At 44.6% G+C, this 27,151-nt stretch overlaps 1 protein-coding gene across 1 annotated transcript in view; it reads left to right on the top strand.

Annotated features, from left to right (window-relative positions):
* Positions 1-1,169: 1,169 nt before the first annotated feature.
* IKBKE (inhibitor of nuclear factor kappa B kinase subunit epsilon) overlaps positions 1,170-27,151 on the top strand; it is a 58,288-nt gene continuing 32,306 nt past the window's right edge. Inside the window, exons 1-8 of the mRNA XM_053245138.1 lie at positions 1,170-1,344; positions 14,911-15,026; positions 15,593-15,733; positions 18,413-18,542; positions 22,377-22,558; positions 24,505-24,665; positions 24,832-24,942; positions 26,645-26,824. Of these exons, the coding sequence (XP_053101113.1) occupies positions 14,940-15,026; positions 15,593-15,733; positions 18,413-18,542; positions 22,377-22,558; positions 24,505-24,665; positions 24,832-24,942; positions 26,645-26,824 (992 nt within the window). The 5' untranslated portion in view covers positions 1,170-1,344; positions 14,911-14,939. The remainder of the gene's footprint in view (positions 1,345-14,910; positions 15,027-15,592; positions 15,734-18,412; positions 18,543-22,376; positions 22,559-24,504; positions 24,666-24,831; positions 24,943-26,644; positions 26,825-27,151) is intronic.

The raw sequence follows: 27,151 nt of genomic DNA, 5'->3' as shown, positions 1-27,151 counted from the left end.
TCTTGGTTCCATGTAATATTCTAATTTTCTGGGATTGTGGATTTGGGGTTTTCATGAGCTGTACGCCATGATCATCACAATTATAACAAATTAAGGCTTGACTTATCTTGCTTTGCATGTAATGCGTCTGTCTCATATATCAGTTTCACCTTTTAATTTGCATTACTGAAATTAATGGACTTTTGCACGATATTCTAATTTTCCGAGTTTCACCTGTAGACTTGAATGTCTCACCAGCCACGAATGTGCCAATGGCAAGGTTTTGCCAGAACAGAACCCTAGCAGTTAGCGAGGGATGTCTAATGCATATATGGGATTTACTCATAGACTATGATTGGACAGCCAGGAAAACAAACAAATGGATCATAGAACAAATCAATACAGAATTTTCACTCCAGGCACAAATGAACCGGTTCAAACTATCATACTTGGGACACATTATGCGAAGATCCTGCTCCCTTGAGAACTCCATAATGCTGGGGAAAGTTGAAGGAAAGAGAAGATGACTAGCAGCAAGGTGGATGGGCTCAATTATGACAGCAATGAATGCACCACTCAGAGTCCTTAAAGACCAAGTTGAAGACAGATCATCCTGGAGAGAATCGATCTATGTGGTTGCTAAGAGTCAGCACCGACTTGATGGCACTTAATCAATCCATCAATGATTGGCTTACTTCCTTGAGCTTCCATCTTTGCATGTGGATTATTTTCTGCTCCCTTATTGGGGCATACGTTATGGTCTTGATTGGGTTATCTCTGGGGGTCCGATATTACATTAGGATGGTATTGTTAAGCAACACTGGAGGGAGTAGTAAGAATATGCAATAGGAACAGACAGCGTTTTGCAAAGGGGTCTCGCCTTCGGGCTCTACCCCTTTTATTTATCTACCCCCTCAACCCCCTTTTATTTATTTATGTTTATTAATAAAGATAACTTAATTGCCAGAGAGTTGGTCCTTATTTGTTTAAACTTTAAAAGTTAAAAACAAACAAACACACAGAGTAAAATAAATAAATGCAGCTTCAATTAAAAAACAATCAACTATTAATGCCAGGCGGGAGAAAGGAAGCTAAAGAAGATGCTAGTTGGATGTTGGCAGCGTTTTCCGACTGACTGGGAGAGGGTAACGAATGCGAGCGTGTACCTTTAAGAGGAAAAAGAAAGCAGGAAGTAGCTCGGATGCGGCAAGAGAAGTCTCAGAGTTTAGTTGATCGATTCTGGGGAGTTTGGATGGAGATTACTACAGTCTTGCTGGGCAACGTCACTTATATCCTCGTTTGGTATCTAGTGCTGTTGGGAGGGAATTTGTGATTGTTGCTTTTCAAGGAACTGCCAAATTTCAGGTGAGCTCCTTTACTCTCCTCTAGATAGAACTGAATAACTACTGCTGCGTTGCCAACTTTGTTAGCTTTGCATTGCGATGCCTGTGGAAATTGTCCAAAGATAAACTGAGGCTGCAATCCTAAACACACTTACTAGAGAGTAAGGCTCATTGAATTCAGAGGGACTTACTTCTGAGTAAACAGGCTTAGGGTTGCACTGTGAATGATTTGTGCATTTCCTCCTTTTGTGGGTAGTGCAAGTGCATAACTATCATATTGTGATGTTTTTAGTTCCTTCCTGTAGGATGCTTTAGAATACTTTACCATGTTTGTGTAAAGATCAGAAAAGTACAAAAGTGGATGTTTTTCAGTGCCATCCGGTACAAAATGAAGCATTTGCTAAATTAATTTAATGGGATGGTGAGGATGTGTGTTAGTAATTGCTAACTTAAATGTTACACTCCTCTGTAGGGTTACAACTTCATAATGAATGTTCACTTGGAATCCTTTTCCCGCTTCTGATCATTCTTCCTATATTAAGCATGTTAGTGTAATTTAGATTGAAAGAGGCTGTGCCTCCTGACAAAAAATTGTCATTTGGATACTTCTGTTTCGTGAAAGGTGCTAATGTACCTCATCATAATCACATTTATTTGTAATGCATCAAGTATTTTTAATTAATATAGATCTGCCTTCTTGTCAGGCTTGCACAAGAGGCTAAACATATTCTTAATATTACTTGTCAAATGGCCCTTTTAATGTGATAGCTGCTGGGATCCAATATGTTCTGCACACATTGGAATCAAACATCCACTGTTGTGTGCCAAAATTGCTAATAGGTTCAGATTTCTCAAAGTACAGAAATCCTGAGAACCTTTTAATTTACACATTCAGAGTTTTGTTTCCCACCCCCTTTCTCTATGTGAAAATAACTCCAAAGAAGAACCCACTGTCAGGAGCCAATTACTCCTAGACTACTTCTTAGAGTAGTGTGTGAATGATAGAGCTTCTGCAACTGTGTGTGTGTGTGAGAGAGAGAGAGAGAGAGAGAGAGACTGACTGACTCTTCTGGTCCACTCAGGTGGTGTGAAACTGGCTATTAAGGCTGCTGTTTCTTCACAATGGTGGAAACTTTATTTGGAATCTCTGCCCCTATAACTTATTGGACTAGCAATGTGAGCTAAGGAGACATTGTTATACAGTAAATGGCCATATAACACACAGTGGCCAAAGGCCACTACAGATATTTTAATGTTGATTGATAAAATTGTCAATTATTTAACTGTCAATTAACAACTGTCAATTATTTTAACTATCCGTGCATGGGTAGAATTACTTTGGATTTTCATTGGTGGAAAAGAATTGTTCTCAAGTGTCTGAATAGTGATTAATATTTAGCACTTGGATAGTGATTTAATTGTCCATAGCACTTCACATATATGATGAAATCCTTAATAACCACCCTGTAAGATAAGTAAGTAGTATTATCCCTATATTGCAGCTGGGGAGTTGAGACTGAGAGGGAGTAGTTTGTACAAAGCTGCCTAGTACAGTCTGCTTCATTGTATGGCCCAGGGCAATGGCAGCTTCCATCAACCCTAAGTGCGGCTCTCTCCCTGGCTAATTGTTTATGGGGCTTGTGTGCAGCTCCGGTCAAAGTTGAATACTCTGCACAGTCCCCCCAGCACCATGTGGGGTTCATTCCCAATGTGCAGTGCTTTGCCCAATGCCAAGGGGCTCCCTTAAGGGACACATCCAGCTCTCTTGAGCCCATGCACCATCTTGGAAGGCATGCACAGAGTGCTGGGAAGTGAAGCCCTTTCCCAGTGCTTCCGCACAGGGCTCTGAAGAGAGGGCTCCATCTCTCTTGGAAGGGCTTTCTAGGGCTGAGAAAAATTCAGTACTGTGCGGAGGTCGGCACAGTGGGAAATGGCTCTTGCACTGAAGGTTGAACAATGGGCTAGTGAGTTCATGGTAGAAGCGAGATTAAAACTGGGGAAAGCCCTGATTTATTGTGCAGTTTCTTAACCACTAGGGTCTGTTGAGCTGCAAAGTTTTATTTATTTATTTTATTTTATTTTATTTTATTTATTTAGAATATTTAAAACAATGAATATTGAAGTCAGGGGTGTAGCTATAAATATAATTTATTTGTTTGTTATTTCTCTGTGTAAACTGCCATATAATATATAACATAATATATAATATATAACATAACATAATTATATAAACATAATAATTATCTTGTTTACAGAGTCATACAGGTGTTATTGACTGATTTGTTTTATCCAGACATCGAGTCCTTCCCAAGGACCTGGGATGCTTGATTTTTAATGTCAATTGTTATAGATATCGTCGCAGAATATAGGCTGTTCCCAGTAAAGTTGCTTTTTGTAATTGGCTGATGGTGATTTCTGTGGCCCGTATGATGCTGAGGTGCTCTTCAAGGTCTTTTGGAACTGCACCCAGGGCGCCAGTTACCACTGGGATTATTTTGGTCTTTTTCTGCCACAGCCTTTCAATTTCAATTTGTAGATCTTTGTATTTGGTTATTTTTTCTATTTTTTTTCTTCTATTCTGTTATCCCCTGGTATTGCTATGTCGATTATTTTGACTTGTTTTTCTTTCTTCTCGACTACAGTTATATCTGGTGTATTGTGTGGCAGATGTTTGTCTGTTTGTAGTCGGAAGTCCCATAATATTTTTGCATCTTCATTTTCTTCAAATTTTTCAGTTTTATGGTCCCACCAATTTTTGGCTACAGGTAGCTTGTATTTTTTGCAGATGTTCCAGTGTATCATCCCTGCTACCTTGTCATGCTTTTGTTTGTAGTCAGTCTGTGCGATCTTTTTACAACAGCTGATTAGGTGGTCCACGGTTTTATCTGCTTCTTTACAAAGGCGGCACTTGCTGTTTGTGGTGGATTTTTCTACTTTGGCTCTTATTGCATTTGTTCTTAGTGCCTGTTCTTGTGCAGCCAGTATTAAACCCTCTGTTTCTTTCTTCAAGTTGCCATTCTTAAGCCATTGCCAGGTCTTGGTGATGTCTAATTTTCCACTTATTTTGTGCAAATATTGACCATGCAGGGGCTTATTTTTCCATTTTTCTGCTCGGTTCTTGACTTGTTCTTTCTTGTAGGCCTGCTTTCTTTCATTGATGTTTCATAGTTTCGCGTTATTGACCATTTGAAGTGCATCTTCTTCACTGTCCTTGATATATTCTTCAAGGCCCCTTTTCTCCTCCTCTACTGTTTGATGGACTTGCAGCATTCCTCTTCCACCTGAGCTGCGAGGGAGGTATAGCCTATCAACATCACTGCGGGGGTGCAGAGCATGATTGATGGTCATGATTTTCCTGGTCTTACGATCTAGCGTCTCTAGCTCTGCCTGGGTCCAGACTATTATTCCTGCACTGTATCTGATAACAGGAATAGCCCAGGTGTTTATGGCTTGTATGGTGTTCCCGCCATTGAGTTTGGACTTGAGGATTTTTCTAACTCTCCTGACGTATTCACTTCCAATTTTTCTTTTAACTTCAGTGTGTGTGATGTTATCAGCCTGGAGAATGCCCAAGTATTTGTAATGCTCCTTCTCTTCCAGGTTCTTGATCTTGCTTCCATTGGGCAGTTCTATTCCTTCTGTTTTTGTTATTTTCCCTCTGTTCATTATTAATGCAGCACACTTGTCTAGTCCAAACTCCATTGCTATATCGCTACTGAATATACGGACAGTGTTTAGCAGTAATTCAATTTCTGACTGGGACTTTCCATATTATTATTATTATTATTATTATTAAGCAGATGGATTCAAAGAACCTGCCCCGCCCCCCAGCTCCTGATGGCCGCCCAGTAATGGTGTGCCCGAACCGGTCCGGCAGCCATTCCAAAGAATGGCCGAACTGCCGGACCGGTCCGGCCCTGCCAGGTTCGGGTCCGGGTGGGGGGTATGTCTTTAAGGGCGGGGAGGGCTTGCTTAGCCCTCCCGCCTCCTTGCCCCCGCCAGCGCCCGTATTGAACACTATAGGGGCGCTGGAAACCAGCCGCCCCCCCCGCCGCCGCCGCGGCGAAATAACCCCTAAAACCAGCCAGCCCTCCCTCCCTCCCAGCTAGCTGCCCGCCCGCCCCCCACCCACTCACCCACCCACCCAGTCGCTCACCCGGTCACTGGATAAAAAGCGAGAGGAGTTCCGGCACAGAGCTCCTCTCGCTTGGAAGGCCTCCAGCAGAATGGTGGCTTGCGCGCGCGCGCGCATGCGCGCGCCGCAAACCACGCCGTTCTCCGGAGGCCCGGTCTACCCGCCGGGAGGGCTGGCTGGTTTTAGGGGTTATTTCGCCGCGGCCGCGGCGGCGGGGGGGCGGCTGGTTTCCAGCGCCCCTATAGTGTTCAATACGGGCGCTGGCGGGGGCAAGGAGGCGGGAGGGCTAAGCAAGCCCTCCCCGCCCTAAAAACAAGGCCCCCCTTCGGTGCCGGTCCGGACTTCTCCGGACCGTGCACATCCCTACCGCCCAGTTCCACCCCTCCCTATTTTCTTCATTTTCCCCCTCACTCCGAGGGCCGCAGGGGAGAGGGTGAACAAAGGCCCCTTCCTCCCTAGTGACACCCCTGATTGAAGTTGAATAATTCATGTTGTATGGCTTGCTATAAAAATGATCCACCGAAGTCTTACAACTAGCATATCCTGCAATCCTAAAAAGAATTGTCAAAACTGGTTATTTACTTCAGGCTCCCAAGTGTTTAGGATATGGTAGGATTGAAAGTGCGCTAAATGCTGACAGAAATAAGGCCTCCAAAGCTTTCTCATCTGTCACATGCAACATTCAATAATAATAATAATAATAATTCGATTTCTATACCGCCCTTCCAAAAATGGCTCAGGGCGGTTTACAAAGAGAAATAACAAATAAGATGGCTCCCTGTCCCCAAAGGGCTCACATTCTGAAAAGATACATAAGACACATACCAGCAACAGTCACTGGAAGTACTGTGCTGGGGGTATCTAGGCCTGAAGCACTCGGTTTTTGCCCAATAAAGAATGTTCAGTGACTCCATCTCAACATGGGTCCAAATGCTGACTTGATCTTAGTTGTTCGAACAGACTCACTAGTCTCCACAGCCCAAACATTTATTTATGTATTTACCACCATTCTGGCAAGGCATTCAAGGTGGCTTACAACCTAATATGCCAAAACAAGTTCCAAAAGGCTATATAACACAAGAGCAGACTTGCCTGAGGCCATTGCTGGTCTCTTCAGGAGCTGATGTGATGACATGAGCTCCCTTTTCTCTTGCTTTTCCCTCAGGGCTCACATTGGTTCAAAAAGCCTTAAAGACCCATCTCTACAGCCTGATTTTTAATATCTAGTTTTCACCTTAATTTTTTAATTAGATTTAACCTGGTTTAAATGTTTCTTGCTTCTAATTGTTCCTGGTCTTGTTTATTTTAATGTAAACTGCCCTGAGCCACTTCAAGAAAGGCAGTATATAAATGGTATTAAACAAACACATAAAGAAAAATAAAATAGCCCCCGAGTAAGTGGGGAGATGGGCTGCCCAGTGGGACATCCCTTGAAAAGTTGCTATTGGTTAACCAGTGTGAGTGGTTAGGGGCCTAACCCCGCCCCCCCCCATACCCATGAATTACTGATAATGAGGAGGAAATGATCAAGTGAAATCTTAATAATGAGCATCAGTTGCTGCAACTTTGGGGATTTCTCTTTGTGCAGGAAGCTGAGCATTTCCTCTTGAACCTGCTATTTTGCAATCCTTTTGCTTTCTGTTCTTGCAAAAGGGAGCTGCCTCTGGTGCACCCTGAGCTGGGAGCACTTCGTTTTTTCTTTGTATCCAGGTCCTGGCAATGTTTCCTTATCAGTCCAGGTAGTTCCTGTATGTTCTCTCATTTGCTTCACTTACTAGCATTCAAACTCTCAGTATGGAGCTGCTGTCTGGAAAACAGAAATAAAGCTTTCTGCAAGACAAAGCCCTGAAAAGGGATCACAGCTAATTAAGTTTGCTAATTAGGAAGGAAGAATAATCTATACTAGCTGGGCCGGGCAGGCACAGAGCATCTGCGCCTCCGTGGGCCCGATTCTCCCCCTCCCGCCCCACTTCTCCCCACTGCCTGCACGGTTTCTGGCTGGAAAACCCGCCCGCCACCTCCTCCCGCCTGCCAATTCCCGGAGGCCAGGCTGGCCTGCCGCCATCTGTTTCTCCCGGCAGCCAGCCCGGCCTGCCGCCACCTGCTCCCACTGGCCGGAACAGCCTGCTTCTTTGCCTGCCCAGGGTTACTGGCTGTTGGGCCAGCCAGAAAGCCAGCCCACCACCACCTCCTCCCCCCACCCCGCCCTCCTGCTCCCGGCAGCTGGCCTCCCAGTGGCCACCTCCTTGTTTTCTCTCCCGTCCCGTTGCTAATCAGTAGCTGCTCGTGAACTCTTGCGAGAGCTGCCACACATGGGATTAGCAACGGGTACGCCTAGGAGAAATAAATATATAGATATTTAATTCTCTTTGGCGCACCCATGGCTAATCCCATGTGTGGCAGCTCTCATGAGAGCTGCTAATTAGTGACAGAGGACCATGTCGGGGGGAGAAGTGGCGGTCTGGCGAATGGCTGGCCAGTGGAGGAGGCGAGGAGAAGACCGGGCGGCTGGCGGACAGGCGAATGGCCTCGGCAGGTGGCCGGCTGGAGCGGCCGCAGCAGGCGAGCAGGCCCAGCAGACAGGCGGCCGCGAATGGCAGGCAGCCGCGACAGGCAGGCGGCCAGAGCAGCTGCGACTGGTGGGCAGGCAGAGTGGCAAATGGAGGCTGGCCGAAGTGGCCACAAATGGTAGGTGGGCCCGGCAGGCGGGCGGCCGCAGTGACCATGACTGGCGGGTAGGCAGCTGCAGTGGCTGTGACCGGCAGGGAAGAAGTAGAAGGCGGCGGTGGGTGGGGGGAGAAGAGGGGTGGCAAGCAAAGAAGCGGCGGGGGAGCAGGGACTAGGGGTACAGATGCTCTGCGCCGGATCAGCTGGTCATGCTTAAAACATCTGGGTTGGCAATATCATGCAGTTTCAGACTGGGATCAGCACTAATTTAATATGTCTATAACGCCCTTCTGACCTTCCTAAATTGCGCCAAGAAGCAAGCACCTTCCTAAGTGGTGACTCTCATATTTAGCAGCGGAAGAGCAAATTCATGGCAATGGTAACCCCACCTGTGTTCTACCAAAGACAACCATGGCACACTTTACCTTTACAGTGTCCCCTCAGTGGCTGTTGCTGATGTCTCCCTTGTGTTTCTTCTTTGATTGTGAGCCCTTTGAGGACAGGGAACAATCTTATTATTATTTCTATGTAAACTACTTTGTGAACATTTTTTTGTTGAAAAGTGGTACATAAAATATTCTTAATAATATTGCACTGGCAACAGTGATTGATGTTGATGTAGGGTGAGGTCCAATGTGGTAAAGGTAAAGCCCTGTGGTTGTCTTTGGTAGAATACAGGAGGGGTTTACCATTGCCATCTCCCGCACAGTATGAGATGATGCCTTTCAGCATCTTTCTATATCGTTGCTGCCCAATATAGATGTTTCCCATAGTCCAAGAAACATACCAGCGGGGGGGTTGAACCGGCAGCTATGCTCCAAACTGCATCAAACTGAAAAGGGATATTTATTTTTTATTTCACTTGCAGTACTGGGAAAGATGTGTAAACAGAGATCTCCATAATGTAATAGTGGAAGTATTGTTCATGGTTTTTTCTTTAGGTTCAAAAACTGAGTTTTGTGTTTTAATCTACTTCTTTTTTATATTTATTTCTGTTAAAATATTTATTTAAAAAAATTCTGTACTGCCCAAAACTTGCGTCTCTGGGTGGTTCACAATGTAACCCATTCGTACACGGAGCTCCTAGTAAGTTTCTCATCCAAGGAACCGATCAGGTCTTGCTTCAGTCTCCAGTGCCCCCAGGCCATTTGCTGGCAACAAGCTAATTCACATTATGTTTTTTAAGCAGGGTGTAAAAATTAGCCCTTGCCCATTGAGATAATCAGGAGAGGGCCATCTGTAGTTGCCACCGGCTCGTCTGGTGGCCACTTGGGGACGGGTCTTTTCTGCTGCTGCCCCAAAGCTTTGGAACATGCTCCCTGCTGAAATAAGAGCCTCCCCATAGAAATATGTCAAATAAATGGCAAAATACTTGTCGTGTGTCCGCAGTTGTGAATGGATGGTGGTGTCTGCATTAAACATAGAAACAGTGAGATTGCAAGGAAACCCAAGCATTTAAATGTGTGTGCTGTTCACAATTCACAGCACATGAATTTTGCCTTTTAAAACTGAATGCTTTCTGTATCCAAGTTTCAAAAGTGTAATTCAACCCTCAGTCCCATTTTTGTCCATAATGAGTGAGAAAATAAAATAGAAATGAAGCACGCTTATTTTCAGTCTGGCATGTGAAACTGTACATTCTTTCTATCAGGAGGACGGTGGAAACTGTGGCCACACATATAGGCTTGGGACAGGCCAGTTTCCGCAGAATATCACTACACAAATACACATCTAAGAAGCCAACCGTATCCCCTACTTTAGCAGCTGCTGCATAAGCAAATTCCAAGCAGCTGTGGAGGGATCCTTGCAAGGCATTTGCCTTAGGCAAAACCTTGCTTTCCTTTTTATTGTTGTCGTGATTGTAAAATTCCACCTGCACAAACTGGATAGCTCTGCTCTACGGCCCCATTCACACACAGGGCGGCTTCAGACATCATATTACAGAATCTCTATAACGTTGAGCTATTAATGTGTTGGGAGTTCACTCCCCATCCCCATGTGAATAATTACTTCCTTTCTAGGTTTGGAAAAGCCAGGATTGATTGTAACATCTGAACCCACCAATCTCAGCTTATTCTGATCTACTAGCTTCAGAAAACCTGAGCTCCAAAACTCATATTCAGACATTTACTGCAAGAGTGTAGGATCCCTGGAGTAGTTTTCATTCTGCTAGCAGTCTGTGTAGAATTGGTCTTTAGGACCATTGATGGATGTCCACACACAACTTCTGAAGCCCCTTGCAGCGCACGTGATAGTAGTTTATGAAATATAGCTGCTGTCAAAATCCATGTGCTTTTGTGTACAAACAGAAACATGTGGCTTTGGGGTGATGTCATGGCGGTCACATGGGTGCGGAACTGTCAGAAGGTCCTTGCGTCGTCGGAAATGGTCAAAGGAGGCATTTATGTCATAGGAATGGTCGGGGGGGGGGCTTGAGTGACCAGAAAGGGTCAGAACCAGGAGTATGCCATCTCCCTGGAAGTTTAGCCCCCCAACTTTCCACCCCACCCTAGAATATGTCTGAGCATGCCCTGAAGGTGGGCGTGTGACCCCTCTACAAACACACCACACCATCCTGGACCAATAGGAACAGGTTTCAGAGCCTGGAAAGGTCTGACTGCACATGCGTGATAATGGACTAACTGCCATTTTGTGCAACCTTTTTGGCCAAAGCGAGGTCAAGTGACCTCACGAAGTACAGAGCCAGTGGTTGTGTGTTTAGAGGTTGCTATTCTACTGTTGTACAGAGACGTTGTTCACTGCGTCCCATGGACTTGTCTTTGACAACCTATGACACCAAAGAGTTCGTCCTACCCTCCTACAGGCCTGAAAACCAGCCAGATAGCTACCCTTATTGCTGGGGAGGTTCCAGAAACTTCTCAGCAAACCAGGATGATGATGATAAACTAGAATGGGATTGTGGGCACTGTAACACCAACCCTATATCTGCTGTGGAAACTGAAGATGGAGAGTTTCCAGCTACTGCCCCCCAAAAGAGAAATGTGAGGTCATCAGATTCTGAAACAGAAGCTCCTGTGAAATGGAAGTTGCATAGTAAGAAAAAATGAGTGCAGCAGAAACCTCCACTTTATTGGTATGATTACTACTGTTGCCGAAATTCAGAGGGGAACTATTCTGATGAGGAGTGTGGCTGCGAATCTTTTTTGTCACACTGGTCCCTATGCCTACAGTGTGAGAATAAGTGTTGTGTGTCTAGTGAAGATTGGTCATCTTGTGATTGCCTGACATCCGTTTCAGGCAGCCCAAGATCCTCTTACTGCAGGGCTGTATGCTTCACTCCATCATCTGCAAGTGGGGAGGAGCAGGAGGAAAGCATGGATGGTAGCGCAGTGTTTCTCAACCTTTTTGGAGTCAAAGACTGTTAAATTCTTCGTGCAGAGTTTCAAGGACCGCTACATTCTTCATGCGCAGTTTCCCAGACCAGCAGTTAGTAAAGGGGTTTCAAGTTTAAGTCTATCTATCTATCTATCTATCTATCTATCTATCTATCTATCTATCTATCTAATTAATAGACTTCTATACTGCCCAAAACTTGCATCTCTGGGCAGTTTACAATTAAAATAATATAAGCATTAAAATAATTAAATTTGGAATCTTTTGCAAACATGGAGTATTAGGGATTCTCAACCTTTGGTCCCCAGATGTTGATGGACTTAAACTCCCATAACCCCCAACCACAATGGCATTTGGCCATTATGGCTCGGGATTATGGGAGTTGAAGTCCACCAACCAAGTTTGAGAACCTCTGAATCTAAAAGCCTGGGTGAAAAAAATATGTCTCCAGTATGTCTTCAGTATGTGCGGGGTGGGGGTAGGGGTGCTTGTGATTACTCAGTGGAGAGGGGATGTTGGGCCATTAGAAAAATTCAAAAGCTACATGGAGGCAATGAAAACAACACACAAGCAAGCTTTTGAATTCCCCAAAACTCTTCATCAGGCTGGATGTCAAGCAAAGCAAAAAGGAGGGGAGCTGAGCAAGTTGTCAGTAGAGCCTGAAGTCTACAATTTAACCTTCTCTTGATGGAGGTGGAGTTTTAGCAGGAGTTGTGTAGTCGCAGGGCTGGATCCAGACGATTTTAGTCAGGACCACCCACTGAAATTAATTTAGTCATCTCTCATTTGTGTCAATGCTGCTTAGTCATGATCACCTGGCTTGATCTGGATCCTGCTCTTAGATGTGCACTTTGTGAGACGGACCTAATGAAACCCGCGCAGCTCCTCCAAAACTTCTTAAAAATGGTTACATGGCAGGTGCTAGGAATGGGGTTTTATTAATGGTGAAATAAAATATGAAGAAGAGTGGTGGGACCTGGCGTTAAAGGGAAGGGGATGATTTTGAGATGGCGGGGGGGGGGTGCAGGGCGTTGTAGTGGTAGATGCCTCATCTTCCTTGCTGGGGTGACAAGGCACTGTTCAGGGTGGGTGAGGCAATGGTGCAGTGGACCACGCTCAGGAGGTCACCTGGGTCCAAGAGCTGCTGCCGCTGTGCTTGCGCACCAGAGTGGTATGCGTGCTTGCTCCCCCTGCCCCGAGGAAGGTCCACCTACACTCCCTTTCTGCAAACCCTGAGCCAAGGCAGCCCACCTCCCTCCCTCCGCCACTTAGCCCTCACCACGGCATGATTCTGGCCAGAGGTTCCACCCCCTGGCGAGGTCACAAAGGGGACCGCCGTCTTCCACTGGCAGTGCAGACCAAGGGGTTACAGGGGGCCAAGGGACCACAATGCCCCACCGATGCAAGAGGGAAACAGAGTTCCCTCTCAAGGCACTTCAGCCGCAACAGGCAGCTGGGTTTCAATCATTCAACCTTTGGCTGCAAACAATGAGCATGCAAGAACCAGCAGCCCTTCAAGTGGCACCCACTTCCATACCATTTCCTCCATGCTCCCGCGCTGCATACAGTTTGAAGCTGTAAAGATAGGGAATAAGATAGCTGTAGGAAGATCTCAGCAGCATGTGGAGGCAAGGCAGAAGCAGAGTCCCCCGCCTCCGTGATACTCTTCCTCTTCTGTGCCATGTGCAAAATTGAGGAAATGAGTGTCTTGATGGCAGTTGTTGGGGGGGGGGGTTTGACTCCCAGTCACGGACCGGCACTCAACCCTTCACGGACCGGCAGCAGTCCAGGGACCGGTGGTTGAGAAACTGTGCTGTTTACAAAACCTGATGAACAAACCCCCACTGAGGAGCCTGACAAGCTGGTAAGTTGTATGTGTTTTAATGTGTTTCCTTTATTTGTTTTTACCCTGCAGTCTTAAAATATTGTCCTCTTTTGTGCAGGTCCATGCCTTTGAGAATATGCTCAACAGGGATGTCAATGTTTCCTGCACCATGTGTTTGCCCTGCTGGTGACCAATAAAAGAATTTTTAAAAAAATATGTGTGTTCTTACCTGTGTTAAGCAGAACCATGGCAAGGCACAAGGAAATATATCACACCCCTGGGAGAGTGGGGAGTTTTGGGGGTGTAAATCTGCTGTTTCAAAAGGCCAGGCAGCACAGGAAAGCACTGAGTAAAAGGCAAGTTGAGGCCTGGCTTTCAGAGCAGCATGCTTACACTCTACACAAACCTGCAAGGATTCATTTTAAAAGAAACAAGACTGTTGTTTCGGGGGTGGATGCACAATAGCAGACAGATTTAGTGGACATGCAGCAGTATTGTAAATACAACAAAGGCTACAAGTACATTTTGACAGTGGTGGATATTTTATCTAAATATGCTTGGGCTGTACCTCTAAAAGACAAAACAGGCAGGAAAGTGGCCGCTGCTTTTAAAGCTATTTTCAGAGAAGGTCAGGAGCCTGGCAAGCGGGAGGGTGTTTTTAAGTAAACCTGTAGGTTTACTGTTAAAGGAGCAAGGGATTTACCACTTTGTCACCAACAATGATGTCAAAGCAGGCCTTGTGGAGAGCTTGAACCAGACATTAAAAACTCGGATATGGAGGTATTTTACCACTCACAACACCTTCAGATATATTGATGTCTTGCCTGACCTCCTAAAGAGCTATAACCACAGCTTTCACAGAACCATACAAGCCTGGCCTGTGGATGTTAGCGCCAGCAATTATCTGGCTGTTTGGAAAACAGTCTATGGTAGCACTGTTTTAAATTAAGACTATTGCAAACAAAAGTTATTGTCTCTGCTTGAGTTTATGCGCCTTCCAAAATGAAAGAGGCATTGCTTATAAGATAGCTTATAACTACGCAGTGGTTCTATCTCATAAGCAAAAAATATTTATTATAGATTCACAGTTGTCTGCTATCCATTCACTCATACTTACTGCAGTGTCTTAAGGCCAATACTACCTAATCTTCCCCATATTTTATTTATAGTCCTCCTTTCTTCCATGATGGAACTCGGACCAATATACATAGATTTCCCAGGTGCCCCCCATCCAGGTACTAACCAGACACAGGCCTGCTAAGCTGTGACAAAATTGCTCTATCATGAATCAAAATTGCTGTTTCATGCAAGGAGGACTTATCCGTTTCTGGTAGTTAGCAAGTGGTCTTTTCAGAAACCTCACCTGGGTCTGTGTGATGTCTTTGGAATTGCTGCTGTACAGCTCTCCCAGCCCATGAGAGGTAACATTCTAAACCCATCACTTATTCCACTGGTGTGAACACTTATAAATAGTGGGGAGGTTCACTTCCATAGCTTTGGTGTGTGTGAATAATAAATGAAAGGAGAAATACCTCAGTTGGTGGAGAACCTGACCAAGGCTCATGCCTGCTCATGATATCTACTGCCTGCTTACATTTGTCTTGCAGCTAAGAGGCAGACTGCCCTCCTGCTGGCCATGCAAAGCACACAGAACTATCTTTGGAAAACTGAAGATGTGCTGGGTCAAGGCGCCACTGCCAGTGTGTTCAAAGCCCGCAACAAGGTGAGCAGATGTGTGTGAGCTGGGATGTGCTGCAAGGGCATCACATTTTATCATCATTCTTTTGAGGCAGTACAACAAGACACAAAACGATGGCATATTGGTAAAACGAATCCTATAAATGAAATACATTTCAGACACAAGCAGTCCTCATGAAGAAGTGAAGTGGCGAAGTTCCTGCTTGAACACTTGATTGCTTTAAAAAGCACCTCTCTGTCCAGTTCATACATGGAGCTGTATATGGGTGTGACAGCTTGTCGTGTAATCACCTGGATGCAGCTCAGGCAAATAGAAAGTAGCTCCCTATGTGGCTGCGGTGCAATGCTCAGCAGCTCCTATTTTTGGAGTAGTTTGCACTGAGGTAGCTAAAATCACAGCAACTGTGTCGGAAGAGGCATCTTACTAACGTTCTTGTGCATCTTCACTTGAGCCATACATTGTCTCTTAGCATATGCCCACTGTGAGATGTGCTTCCTGTTGCAAATGCTGGCAGTGCCATGTAAAATGTAAAGCTGTTCATGCTCATTTCGTGTTCATTTCTCTTCTTCCTCCTTTTCCACCACTCCCAGAAATCTGGAGAACTGGTTGCTGTCAAAGTCTTCAACAATGCCAGTTATCTGAGACCTCAGGAAGTGCAGATAAGAGAGTTCGAGGTGCTGAGGAAGTTACATCACCAGAACATCGTCAAGCTCTTTGCAGTGGAAGAGATTGTAAGTCTGGCTTTCTCTCTAAAATGAGGGCTAATTGGTACAATGGCCTTGGTGTGATAACAGCATTAATGACAAACCTCCAATAATAGCTGTATGTGTGTAGACCCACCCCTGCTGGCCAACATTCTGCTGTGGGCATGGACGGTGGTGGGCTGGACCTGCTAACTTTTCAAATATCGAATATACAAGTGGGAGGGCGATTTGCAAATATCCCATATAAGCACAAGGAACAAGCCAGGAGAAAAAGCTGAAAATAAAAAATGCTACTAATGGCCCTGAGCAGAGGCCTGAGAGTAGACAAGAGACAGAACTGGATGTGGGAGGGGCCCAGTGTTCCCTCTAAATTATTTTTTCATCTATCGGAGGACTGAATTTTGTTCTGGATGAAACACAATGGAACTATGCAGAACTTGCACTTGCTCATACCTTAGAGTGAACACTGGAGGGGCCTCCAACACATGAGATATCAAACTTGCTGGTCCTTTCCACTGGAGGACATCCTTGCCTTTTGTGACAAATGCAGACCTCCATCATCTTGAAGTAAGAGTTCGCAGGAGATAGGGCCACTTTGCATCTCACCACCCAGAGAGGAGGAAATTAGTATACTCTTTGAACTACGGACAGGTGTGAGACCCTCAGACGCCTGAGCCCAGCTCACCCCCTCCCTCATGGCTTTAAAGCTAGAGGACAAAGGCCTGGCCAGTGTTCACCCTTTTCCATCTACAAAAATGGGTGTTCCATGAGAGAAGCTGTAGAGATTAATGCTCTCTCAGCCAAGGACCTGCTTACTGATAGACTAAGGTCCGGTTGAATATTTAGACCAGCTGAATATTTAGATGATATGTTTTTACCTAAGTTTAGGAGAGCATTGACCCTTGCTCGTTTGAATGCCCTTCCCTCTGCACTCCTAGACAGGAAATATAAACGAGTTCTAGCCATACGCATTGTGCCATTGCCCTTGTGGCTCAGGGGATATAGAGTCAGTTGTTCATGTTGTTCTGTATTGTCAATTTTATAGGAATGTTCGTATTCAGTTTATTGCTCCTCTCTTAAATAATCATCCTGGCCATTTTATAGGGGTGCTCGTATTCAGTTTATTGCTCCTCTCTTAAAGAATCATCCTCGCCATACGGATCAATTTTACTAGGATATTTGTTGTCAAATTTTAAATCTGTTACTTCTATAAATCTGGCCAAGTTTTGTTTTGTTGCATCCAAACTTCATAGAGCTTGTATTAGCAATTTGAATATTTTGTAAATTATAAATGTATTATTTTAAATGTTAAGGTGGTCTAAGGACCGTAATAAATTTACTTACTTAGACTAAGGTAAAACTCAGTGCTAGTCAGTTAGTAAATGCTTTTTCTATTTTATTTATTTATTTTTATTCCTGTATTCCTTTCTTTACTCCCAGTTTCACCCTATTTCCCCCCAATTCTTTAATCTGTGAGCAACCCCTATTTCTTAATAAAGTCCATATACTTAGAAGTGGCTTCAGTCTGCTTTAACAGGTTCCTGGAGGGTTACTTGCAAAACTCTTCCCCATCTGCCTCATAAGGTCATTTGCTACTGTTGAGTTGTTTTCAGAATAAAATCTTGTTGTCTAGAGCTGGGTTGTGTGGACTCTGGCTGTACAGTGCCTGTAAGTCCTAAGACAGACAGTTCTAGGTTGTTGAAGCCATGTCTAAGCCTGGTCAGTGGTTTAGATCAAACTGGTGGCAGCCTACCCTGAAGGAGCGGCGTGCTCTTAGATTTGGGATCAGAGCAATCTCTCTACTGAGGGTAGATCTCAGGAAAGCATAGTCACCCCCGTTTCTTCACACCTTTTGAGCACAATGGAACTGTGTAGTAACTTCCCATTCCCTCCTTTGCCTCCTTCTGCATACCTCTTCCTCCCCCTTAACTTGCGAGGTGTTTCAAGATGTGCACAGATTCACTGCTCCAGTGGCCTGATGGAAGGGCCTAGGCTGACTCGGGAAGTTTCTTGCCAGCAGTTTTCTTTCTCACTCTGCTCCATGCTCCCTTTGGTTGGCTCTTTTCTGAATAAGAGAGTTCTTTAGCCAGAAGTGGCATATTTTGTATAGCTGAAAATCACTTTTCCCAGCTGCTTTTACAGCATGTGGAGGAAATATACAATCGCCCTTTCTTTTTCTTAGTGTGGGTAAAAGAGGCTTGAGAAGATGTCTTGCTGTGGGGAAATGGCACAAGAAGAAAGGGCTAATAAGGTGCTCTTCCTTCCTTCCTTGAAGTCTTATACTTCAGATTGGAACTGCATTGTGTCAAAAGAGCAGACATAATAAGAATGTGCAGTTCTGCCTTTACAGTAGATTAGAGAAACCCGTCTAATCTTCGATTAGATTAGAGAAACCCTTTCCTGCTAACTGAGCAAAGAATTACCTTTTTAAAGCGGTGATTCTCTTTATTTAGCAGGGGGAGAGGACCTGGCCCTATCCATCCCCAGCACAGCATCCCTCCAGGGGACGTTGGTGGTGTCTATCTTATGTTTCTTTTTTAGATTGTGAACTTTGGTTGAAAAAGCGGTATATAAATATTCGTATTCTTCACACTAAGCTTATGGGGAACTTCTGCTAGCTCTAGCTTGCAGCTCAGTGAGATGTCTGGAAAAGCACATGCTGCAACTGGGTTCACACAGCAATTAAGCTCTCAATTCCAAACACAGGAAAACAGCAAACAGAAGGTGCTGGTGATGGAGAACTGCTCAGGTGGAAGCTTGCTGAGCCGGCTAGAAGAACCAGAAAATGCCTTCGGCTTGTCGGAAGCAGAGTTCCTCATAGTGTTAAGTTGTGTAGGTAAGTCAGAACTACATTTCTGTTGTGGACGGTGGGGTGGAGTCTGCCTCTAGCTCCTCTAAGGACCAATTCAGCTGTTATGCTTCGACATGTGGCTTCACACAGAAATCTTTTTTAAAAGCATTGTTCCAGTTGTGTATGAAGTCATTGTTACTTGTGATGCAGTTGGGCTGATTCACATCAAGTAGTCTGCAAATACTGTGTTGTTGCTAGGAGCTGGTGCTACATGGATGCATTTTTCAGCACAACAGCCTCTGTGTATAAGAGAGAGGCGCAGCAGGGAAATGCTTGACTAACAAGCAGAAGGTTGCTGGTTTGAATCCCTGCTGGTATGTTTCCCAGACTATGGGAAACACCTATATCAGGCAACAGCGATATAGGAAGATGCTTTAAGGCATCATCTCATACTGCACAGGAGGAGGCAATGGTAAATCCCTCCTGTATTCTGCCAAAGAAAACCCCAGGACTCTCTGGGCGCCAGGAGTCGAAATCGACTTGAGGGCACACTTTACTTTACTTTACTTGAATCCAAACTTTAGGCAAAATCTGGTGGATTTCTCAGAACTGAGGATGCATTTTTATGTTTAAAAGGGGCAGTTTTCTTTTCATGGTTTATGGAGAGAGGGAAGTTTGACTGATGGTTTAAAATGTGTAGATGTGCCCCATAAAGACTGTTAGTTCTGCCATGGGCGTAACAATAGGGGGGGCAGGGGGGGCACGTGCCCCCGGCGCCATCTTCACGGGTCATGTGAGGGGCGCCGCCATGACCCCCGCGGATCACAATTAAAATAAAAAATAAAAAAATAAAAAAATAAAAATTTCGGCGACCCCGAGCGGTCCCGCTGGCGCCCCGCCCCGCCCCATTGACTAGTTTTCTATTCCCGCAATCACATACTGTCCGCTTCTTTAGCTGGGGAGGGAGGCGGCCCCCGAGCCAAGCAAGGGGCGGGCAAAACCAATCACGGCCGCGGGAGGGAGGGACAAGGCAAGAAAGGCGGGGACAGGCGCCGAGCGCCGCTCTCCTTTCTCGGTCTCTTCCCCCCCTCCTCCTTCCCTCCCCCGCTTTTCTCCACTGATGTATCAACCCAACCCAGCCTCCCCCACGGGGAGGGGTTTCGAGCGGGCAATTTGCACACAAGAGCAAGCAGCACTGGCGTGGCTGGCTGGGTGGTTTTGCCTGGGTCGCCCTCCACCCCCATTTATTTATTTGCTCCCAACCAGCCAGGCTATCCTCCTCCTTCTCCTCGCAGACAGCCGGCAACTGCACCGACTGTGCCATCCTGCAGGAAACGGAGCCGTCGTGCTGCATTGCATGGCATTGGGCAAGGGGCAGAGGCAGGCTGAGTCGCCTGGTCTTGCTTTTCTGGTGGGCGGAAGGCAGCGCCACTTTAACTCCGGCAACTTCGGAGGAGACGGGCGAGTTTTGGAGGGCAGGAGAGCCACAGGGAGAAGGGAGGAGGAAGAGGTGGCGGGAAAGTGTCCCTGCGCCGCAAGGAACCGGCCGGAGCCATGAATTAGCAACAGTAAGAAAATACGAGAGGGAGAAGGGGAGAGAGAAAGAGAGAGAGAGAGAGCGCAGAGCTTTCTGCAAGAGAAGAAGAAGAAGAAATGTACGTGTGACAAATTATGCTACCAAGAAACAACACATCATTATCTTTGGGCTGGGGCTCAGTGAGTCGTAACGAGAGTAATAGGAAATCCACGGTTGGGGAGAGAAACGGTCGTGCATGGCCAGTGGAGAGAGACCATACAGGGGGATGGATGCTGGAGAGACTTGCAAAATTATGGCTCAAGGCTATTGTAAAAATTGTAAAAATGACTGCGATTAACATCTTTGGAAGAAAGAAGGGGAGAAAGCGACCCCCTCCCCTCCTCTGCCTCTCTCTCTCCTCTCTCTCTATAAAGAACCATCAAGTTTTAGTGCGCATTGCTAATTAGTCAATTGCTCTCTGCCTTCACAGGCTGGCGACTTTGCTGCTGAGCTGAAACTGCTAATTTCTGTGACCAGCTTTTTTTCTTAGCTGTGATCTGGATGAATGAGTAGCTGTCTCCCAGAGATGACAAAAATAAATTCTAATCCCCCCCACAAATTTCCACTACATCTTTCTCATGCATAGATTTATGATCTTCAAGCGCCCAGTGCAATATGCAAACTTTTGTGCCCACAGAATGCTGCTAGATTCACATTGCACTATATTTGTTTTTTACTTCCCCTCCATCGGCCGCCATGTGATGGAAATGCCTGATCTCACTGCCCCATGAAGGAGTTTGTGATCTCTTTGATGTTCAGATACTGAACTACTAGATTTGATGCAGCCAGATTGCCTCATCTATTTCTAACTATATATTTGTAGACTTAATTTCATAATGCAAGTATTTAAATAATGAATGTAAAACGTGCATAGTTCACAATGCTGGATGTGCATTTGTTTGTTACTTTGAACAGTTTCTAAAGTCAAACTGAAGTGCATTTTTAATGCTGTGCAGGGGGCTGGTACTCTCAAACCTACAATACCTTAGTACAGTTAAATGAAAGCCCCAGTTCATTATTTGTTCCATAGGAACCAAAGTTTAATAGTGCCCCTACTTTCTTCCAGTAAAGTTATCTAGACTTGCCACTTGAAACAGATTACACATACTATTTAAATCCAGCTTCTGGCATTCTGTGTTCCTGGATTGGGGGTGGGGGGTGTTTACTATTTGTGGTTCATGTGCGGGGGTGCCAGTGCTTGTACATTGGCGGGATTTTTTGGAGAGTAACTATCCACTTCAAGCTTATAGCAGATGTTAGCAGATGGTCATTACAGCAGAGTAATAATAATTCCTTCAGAACTGCTTCTTGATAAGAATGAAACATTTCCACAGTGTTCTCTGAGAGTTTGATTTTCCTAACTAATATTGTTGCTGACAATCTTTGTGATGATTACAAGGTTTATAGCTCTGTTTTTCTACTTCTATGAAGTATACTCCATACAGGGATATATGATGCAAACATGATAAGGTGATGCATTTTCTGTTTCTGTAGCAAAGAAATTATCATCATCATTATTATTACATTTTATATTCTGCTCTTCCTCCAAGGAGCCCAGAGTGGTGTACTACATACTTGAGTTTCTCTTTCACCTTGTGAAGTAGGTTAGGCTGAGAGAGAAGTGACTGGCCCAGAGTTACCCAGCTAGTTTCATGGCTGAATGGGAATTTGAACTCGGGTCTCCCCGGTCCTAGTCCAGTATTTAGTTTGTGTGTCAGTCAGATGTGTGTTGGGGGGGTGGCGGGGAGGGGGCGCGGTGGGGGGGGTGCCATTTCAGTGCTTGCCCCGGGCGCCGTTTTCCCTAGTTACGCCTCCCAGGTGGGCCTGTTGATCAGGCTTTTTCACTCGTTATGGTTCTAGAAGGAATTTTCCTAGAAATTTAAAAGAATCGTTCATGTGAGTGATAAGCAGATAAGGCACATTGCTTGCAGACAGCCCCTCCTCTCCTTTACTCTGCGCTGTGATCTCTTCAGTTAGCTCTTGCTTGAACTTTTGGAAAAGTTCATTGGACTAGTGGGAATTTGTGTTCAGCTTTGGCAGGGTAAGTGTCTGTAGCTACTGTGCATAGTGTAACTCAGGTCATACTACGAGGTAAGCAGTTCCTATGCCCAGGTCTATGAGGTAAGCAGTTCCTATGCCCAGTGAAATAGTTTGTCACTGAATCCAGATTTTCTTTGTGTTAGTTTCATGTGAGAGAGCCAAGGCAGGGATTCCTGTTGCCTCATCTACCAAATTCTGGTTCATATTAGCGCTTTCTTATAAAAGGATTAGCACATACTCCTTCCCCTCAATCTCATTTCTAGTGGCTGGTATGAACCATCTTCGTGAGAATGGGATTGTTCACAGAGACATTAAACCAGGAAATATCATGCGACTAATTGGAGAAGATGGACAGAGTATCTACAAACTGACTGATTTTGGAGCTGCCCGAGAACTGGACGATGATGAAAAGTTTATATCTGTTTATGGGACAGAAGAATATCTTGTGAGTGAAGCCTTCTAATTAACAAAGAAATGCTCTGAGGAAACATCATAATTTCCATCTTGAGATGGTTTTAAACTACTAAAGGAAGCCCAGCTTCACAGTTTGAACTCGCAAGCGCAGAGCTGGAAGCTATTTTTACAGCCTAACTTTCAGAGTTCAGGTTAGGGTTACTAATGTCTTATATTAAAAATGGTATCTCTACTTCAATACCTATGTAGCAGAGAGAAGTTTGGAGGGTACTGCTTTCCCTATCAATACAGCACTTGGGTGTGGGAAGCCAGGTCTTCCTCTTGTGTTCATGTTCTGCTGTGATGGATTGCACAAGTTTCCCCTTTGGCTGTTTTCCCACCACTCCCACAATCTTTCACACCCTTTGTAAATTGGTCGTTATAAACTCAGGAGCCTATCAGTTCCAATTTCTCTATTATAACATCAAGTTTCTCTATTATGATAAGAGATGTTTCCAGGCTTTTTAAAATGTAAGCTCTATACATGTGGTAAGCCTAATTTAATGCCAGGATCACAATATGCCTTTCCTTGGTAATGAATGTGTTGGAGGAAGGTGTGTAACTTTACACTGGGTGGGGGGATAACTATGCTGATATTTGCAACCTTTCCCCCCCTCCTGTGAACAGTTTTGGATGAGTTTACCAACACTGTGTTTGCTTACTGTTGGAGTGCACAACCTGTGCTGGTCTTGGACCGTAATAAAGGTGATTGGTTGATTGACTGGAGTGTGCAACTGATATACCGAAAATACGGTTCTTGTCTGGGTGATATTTGACGCCAATAATAAATACCACACAGGGAAAGGTTTTGATAGCTTACAGATTAGTAAAACAACAGGGGCGAGGCAGCGCCCAGATCAGTTGTAAAGGGGTACAGAGCTTTAAGGAACTGTTTATACATTTCTAAGTTCTTTGTTCTACCCATCTATGACATAGCAATACATTGAAAGAGGACACTTTAGCAATTACATATGTAGATCAATCTCCAGTTGACATCAAACAACAAACTATTGACATGGTAATTGGCATTTGGTGGTCTCAGTTGTTGATCAACCCTTTTAGTCACAGTTTCACTCTTATTGCCTTTGGCTATGCTCTTGTAACAATTGTTTTCCTAGTCTGTATGGCTAGCACTTCCTTATCTCCAAGGCTAAGTGAAACTAGCAATTCTAATTTACATTCCAAAGGTTCAGAGACAGCTCTGGTGTGAAGAAAGGAAGGGAAGGGAGGGTCTGTGGGCCCAACTATATTCTAAAGGTAACTTAAGAGTTTAATATTTGGTCACGAAATGGTTGTGCTTAGGTTCAGGCGTTGGGCCTGTATGTAGTGTTGTTCTGTGTTGAATGTAGTTTTATGGGAGTTGGGGTCCTAGGTTACATCACAACCAAATGGGGGTGAGTTGTGTTGCTATCACTGATGAAATCACTGACAGCAGCGGCCACATTCATGCTGCTCACAATAGCAATAGGTATACCAGCTGAAGGAAGAATACTCTCCCCAAAATAGAGCTTACCCAGATCTGTAACACAGACATGAATGAGCTGCTTTCTGTCATTGGTCAAACAGTTATGGGATATCTTGTACTATAAATTATTAAGAGACCTTTAAAGACTGTGAGCAACATCTAGGCTAGGTTAATCTTGACTAAGTCCCATTGGAATGAATGGGACTTAAGTTAGCCATGACTAACTTGTCTCACAGATTTTGATAGTGCTTGCTCAAGTCTGGATGTTGTCCTGTGTTTTTATTTGGATTGTTTTCAGTAAAGACCTTCAAACAATTTATAGGCTGCCTTTGATTCATAGTGCTTTATATTTTAGATGGTTTTATTTCAGATTTTAATTGTGATTTTTTTAAGGTTATTAATCAGTCCTAATACTTAGGCTAAGAATGGCAAAAAGTAAAATGTTGCTTCTCATTTTACTTCATCACTTGCAGCATCCAGACATGTATAAGCGAGCAGTGCTGAAGAAGCCCCAGGAGAAGGCTTACGGGGTGACTGTAGATCTGTGGAGTATTGGGGTAACCTTTTACCATGCGGCCACAGGTAGCCTCCCATTTATCCCTTTTGGGGGACCGCGCAGGAACAAGGAAGTCATGTACGTGCATTGTATATTTTTCTTGGCTTGCCCATTGCATCCTCCTAATCGCCAGAATCCTCTCCACTGTTTAAATGAAGAAACATTGGGATTAAGTCTGTTCAGGGGTAGGAATCCTAATGTGCTTGTTTAACTTCCAAAGATGAGGTGTTTCTTGCATGAACAGGTACAAAATCACAACCAAGAAACCTACAGGAGCTATAGCAGGCATCCAAGAGCAAGAGAATGGGACCATTCAGTGGACTTATGAACTGCCAATCACTTGCCGGCTTTCTCTGTAAGTAAAAAAGGGGACTGTTAAGCTACTGTTCAAAGGCTTTACAAGTTCAGTACCGTACTCTGTAATCCCTGTGAAAATGCTGAATGACTTAAGCTTTCTGTTCTCAGGCATGATTCACACACCTGTGAGCTTGCTTGTTTTCTCCATGCAACTGTGTGTGCAGGTGCATGTCTGCATGCTGGTGTTCTGACTTCAAATGTCTAATGCTGACACTGTGTGGCGCTGATCCTGTGGAGCAGCACCTCTTAACCTGGCCCACCCCTTGCCTCTGACTGCCTTGTATGCAAATGCAGCAGACATGAACGAGAAATTTGGCTGCAACCATCATCTCTAGTTTGGCCCTTTATTTATGGTATATTTTCATCTTTCTTCTACTCTCTTTCTCTACATTGTCTTCCTTCTCTTAAAAAAAAAAGACCCTGAAATTTAAACACTATCAAAAAACAGGAGGTAGAAAATAAGATAGTGATGGTGATACCTGTGTTGTTCATTTTAGGTTAGGCCTGACTCATCAGTTGTAAGGCACTTCTGCAAAGTAACAATTGTGCTACTAAATGAGGACGATATCCCTGATGAGTTCTTTCTCACTAAGTGGAAGGGTGTGTGTGTGTGTGTGTGTGTGTGTGTGTGTGTGTGTGTGTGTGTGTAGAAGAAACACTGCCTTCATGCTATGGTTTGATGATCCGAGTAATTGCTTTTATTGATACCAAGAAAGTTTCAGGTGAGAATGGGTCAGAGAGAGCCTGTGCAGGTTACAAACCTGACTATCTTCCAAAGACCCCTTGCAAAGTACAGAACACAGTCTTACCTTGTCAAAAGAGGAAATTACATAATTGTTTCAAGTTACTTAAACATTTCAGTCTGTGAGCTGAACATACACACATATTAAAAATCAGGAAGTTTCAGTGACGAACCATATTTATCCTTCATGATTAGGATGCTCTAGGCAGGGTCATGCAAAGTATAGCTGCCGTCATTGTCTGCTAAAGCATTATTCGAATCTCTTTGGACCTTTCCCCTGAAATCTCTTTCAAGCCAAAACCCCAAGCTATTTCCTGCCTGACTGCTAAGCTGGTGTCTTGTTTTCTTGCAAAGCATCTCTTGCTCAAACAGCTCTAGCATCAAGCTAACAAAATGGCTTCAGTTTGGTCAAGCAAGCAAAGTGATTCCCACAGTGTGTGCACGCGCATCCAAGGATCCAGCCTTAGACATCCAGCAACTATGCCTGTCCGCCTCAAGTCCCCCAGAGGATAAAGATGCTAACTTTTATACTGATAAAGGATATTTGTTATCAATGAAGAGTTAGCATTATTATCTTCTGTGGGGACTTGCAACAGGCTGGCATTGTTGCTGGATGTCCAAGGCTGGATCCTAGACCATACCAGTGATATTTGAATGGGTGAATCACAGGGGCTTGTTAAAAGTCATTTGGGTCCTTGCACAGCATCCCTCTCTTCATTCTGAGATGCTGGCACTGATGTGGGTAGTATGTATGTGATCCTGGCAATCAAAATGATTCCATAGTGAGATTTGGGATCTAAACATATGGAATGAACAGCTGCACCACAGTGGTGGTGCATGAACTGGGCTTGAGCTGCTTGAGCTAAAGTAACCTATTCAAAGACACTGGCTTCCCATGAGTGAGTGTGAATAGGAATAACTTCTTAGGTTGGTTGGTTTTTTGTTTTGTTCCCCTCAGTGGACTGAAGAGACAACTTGTCCCCATCTTGGCAAACATCCTAGAGGTGGATGAAGAGGAATGCTGGGGCTTTGATCAGTTCTTTGCTGAAACCAATGACATCGTGCATAGGACAATAATCCATGTCTTCTCCTTGCCGCAAGCTGTGATACACTGGGTCTACATCCACTCCTACAACACGTAAGGCTCCTTGCCCGTGACAGAGAAGGGAGTACTGTTTGGGTGTTCTGCTCTAACATCCAGGCCAGAGTTCCACTTCGGGTTGACCAACTGTTTCTATAATAGTTTGAAAAAGCACAAACTGCATATTAAAGCCAGTATGCAGAATTGGGAGTTGTTGTACAACAGCATTCTGCATTGGCGAGGAGGAAGATTGAGTTCCGGATATGAATAATGGAGGTGCAAGATGTGGTCAGATCAGTAGCCCATCTGTTCTTTCTCTGTCAGTGACCAGTGCTGGGATGTCTGGAAGAATATAACAAGAAATCAGTACATAAAGGGTGATGG

This window comes from Hemicordylus capensis, chromosome 4 (assembly GCF_027244095.1).
Source record: "Hemicordylus capensis ecotype Gifberg chromosome 4, rHemCap1.1.pri, whole genome shotgun sequence".
Classification (NCBI taxonomy): domain Eukaryota; kingdom Metazoa; phylum Chordata; class Lepidosauria; order Squamata; family Cordylidae; genus Hemicordylus; species Hemicordylus capensis.
The sequence above is the reverse complement of the archived record's forward strand: the minus strand, read 5'-3'. Positions and strand labels throughout refer to the sequence as shown.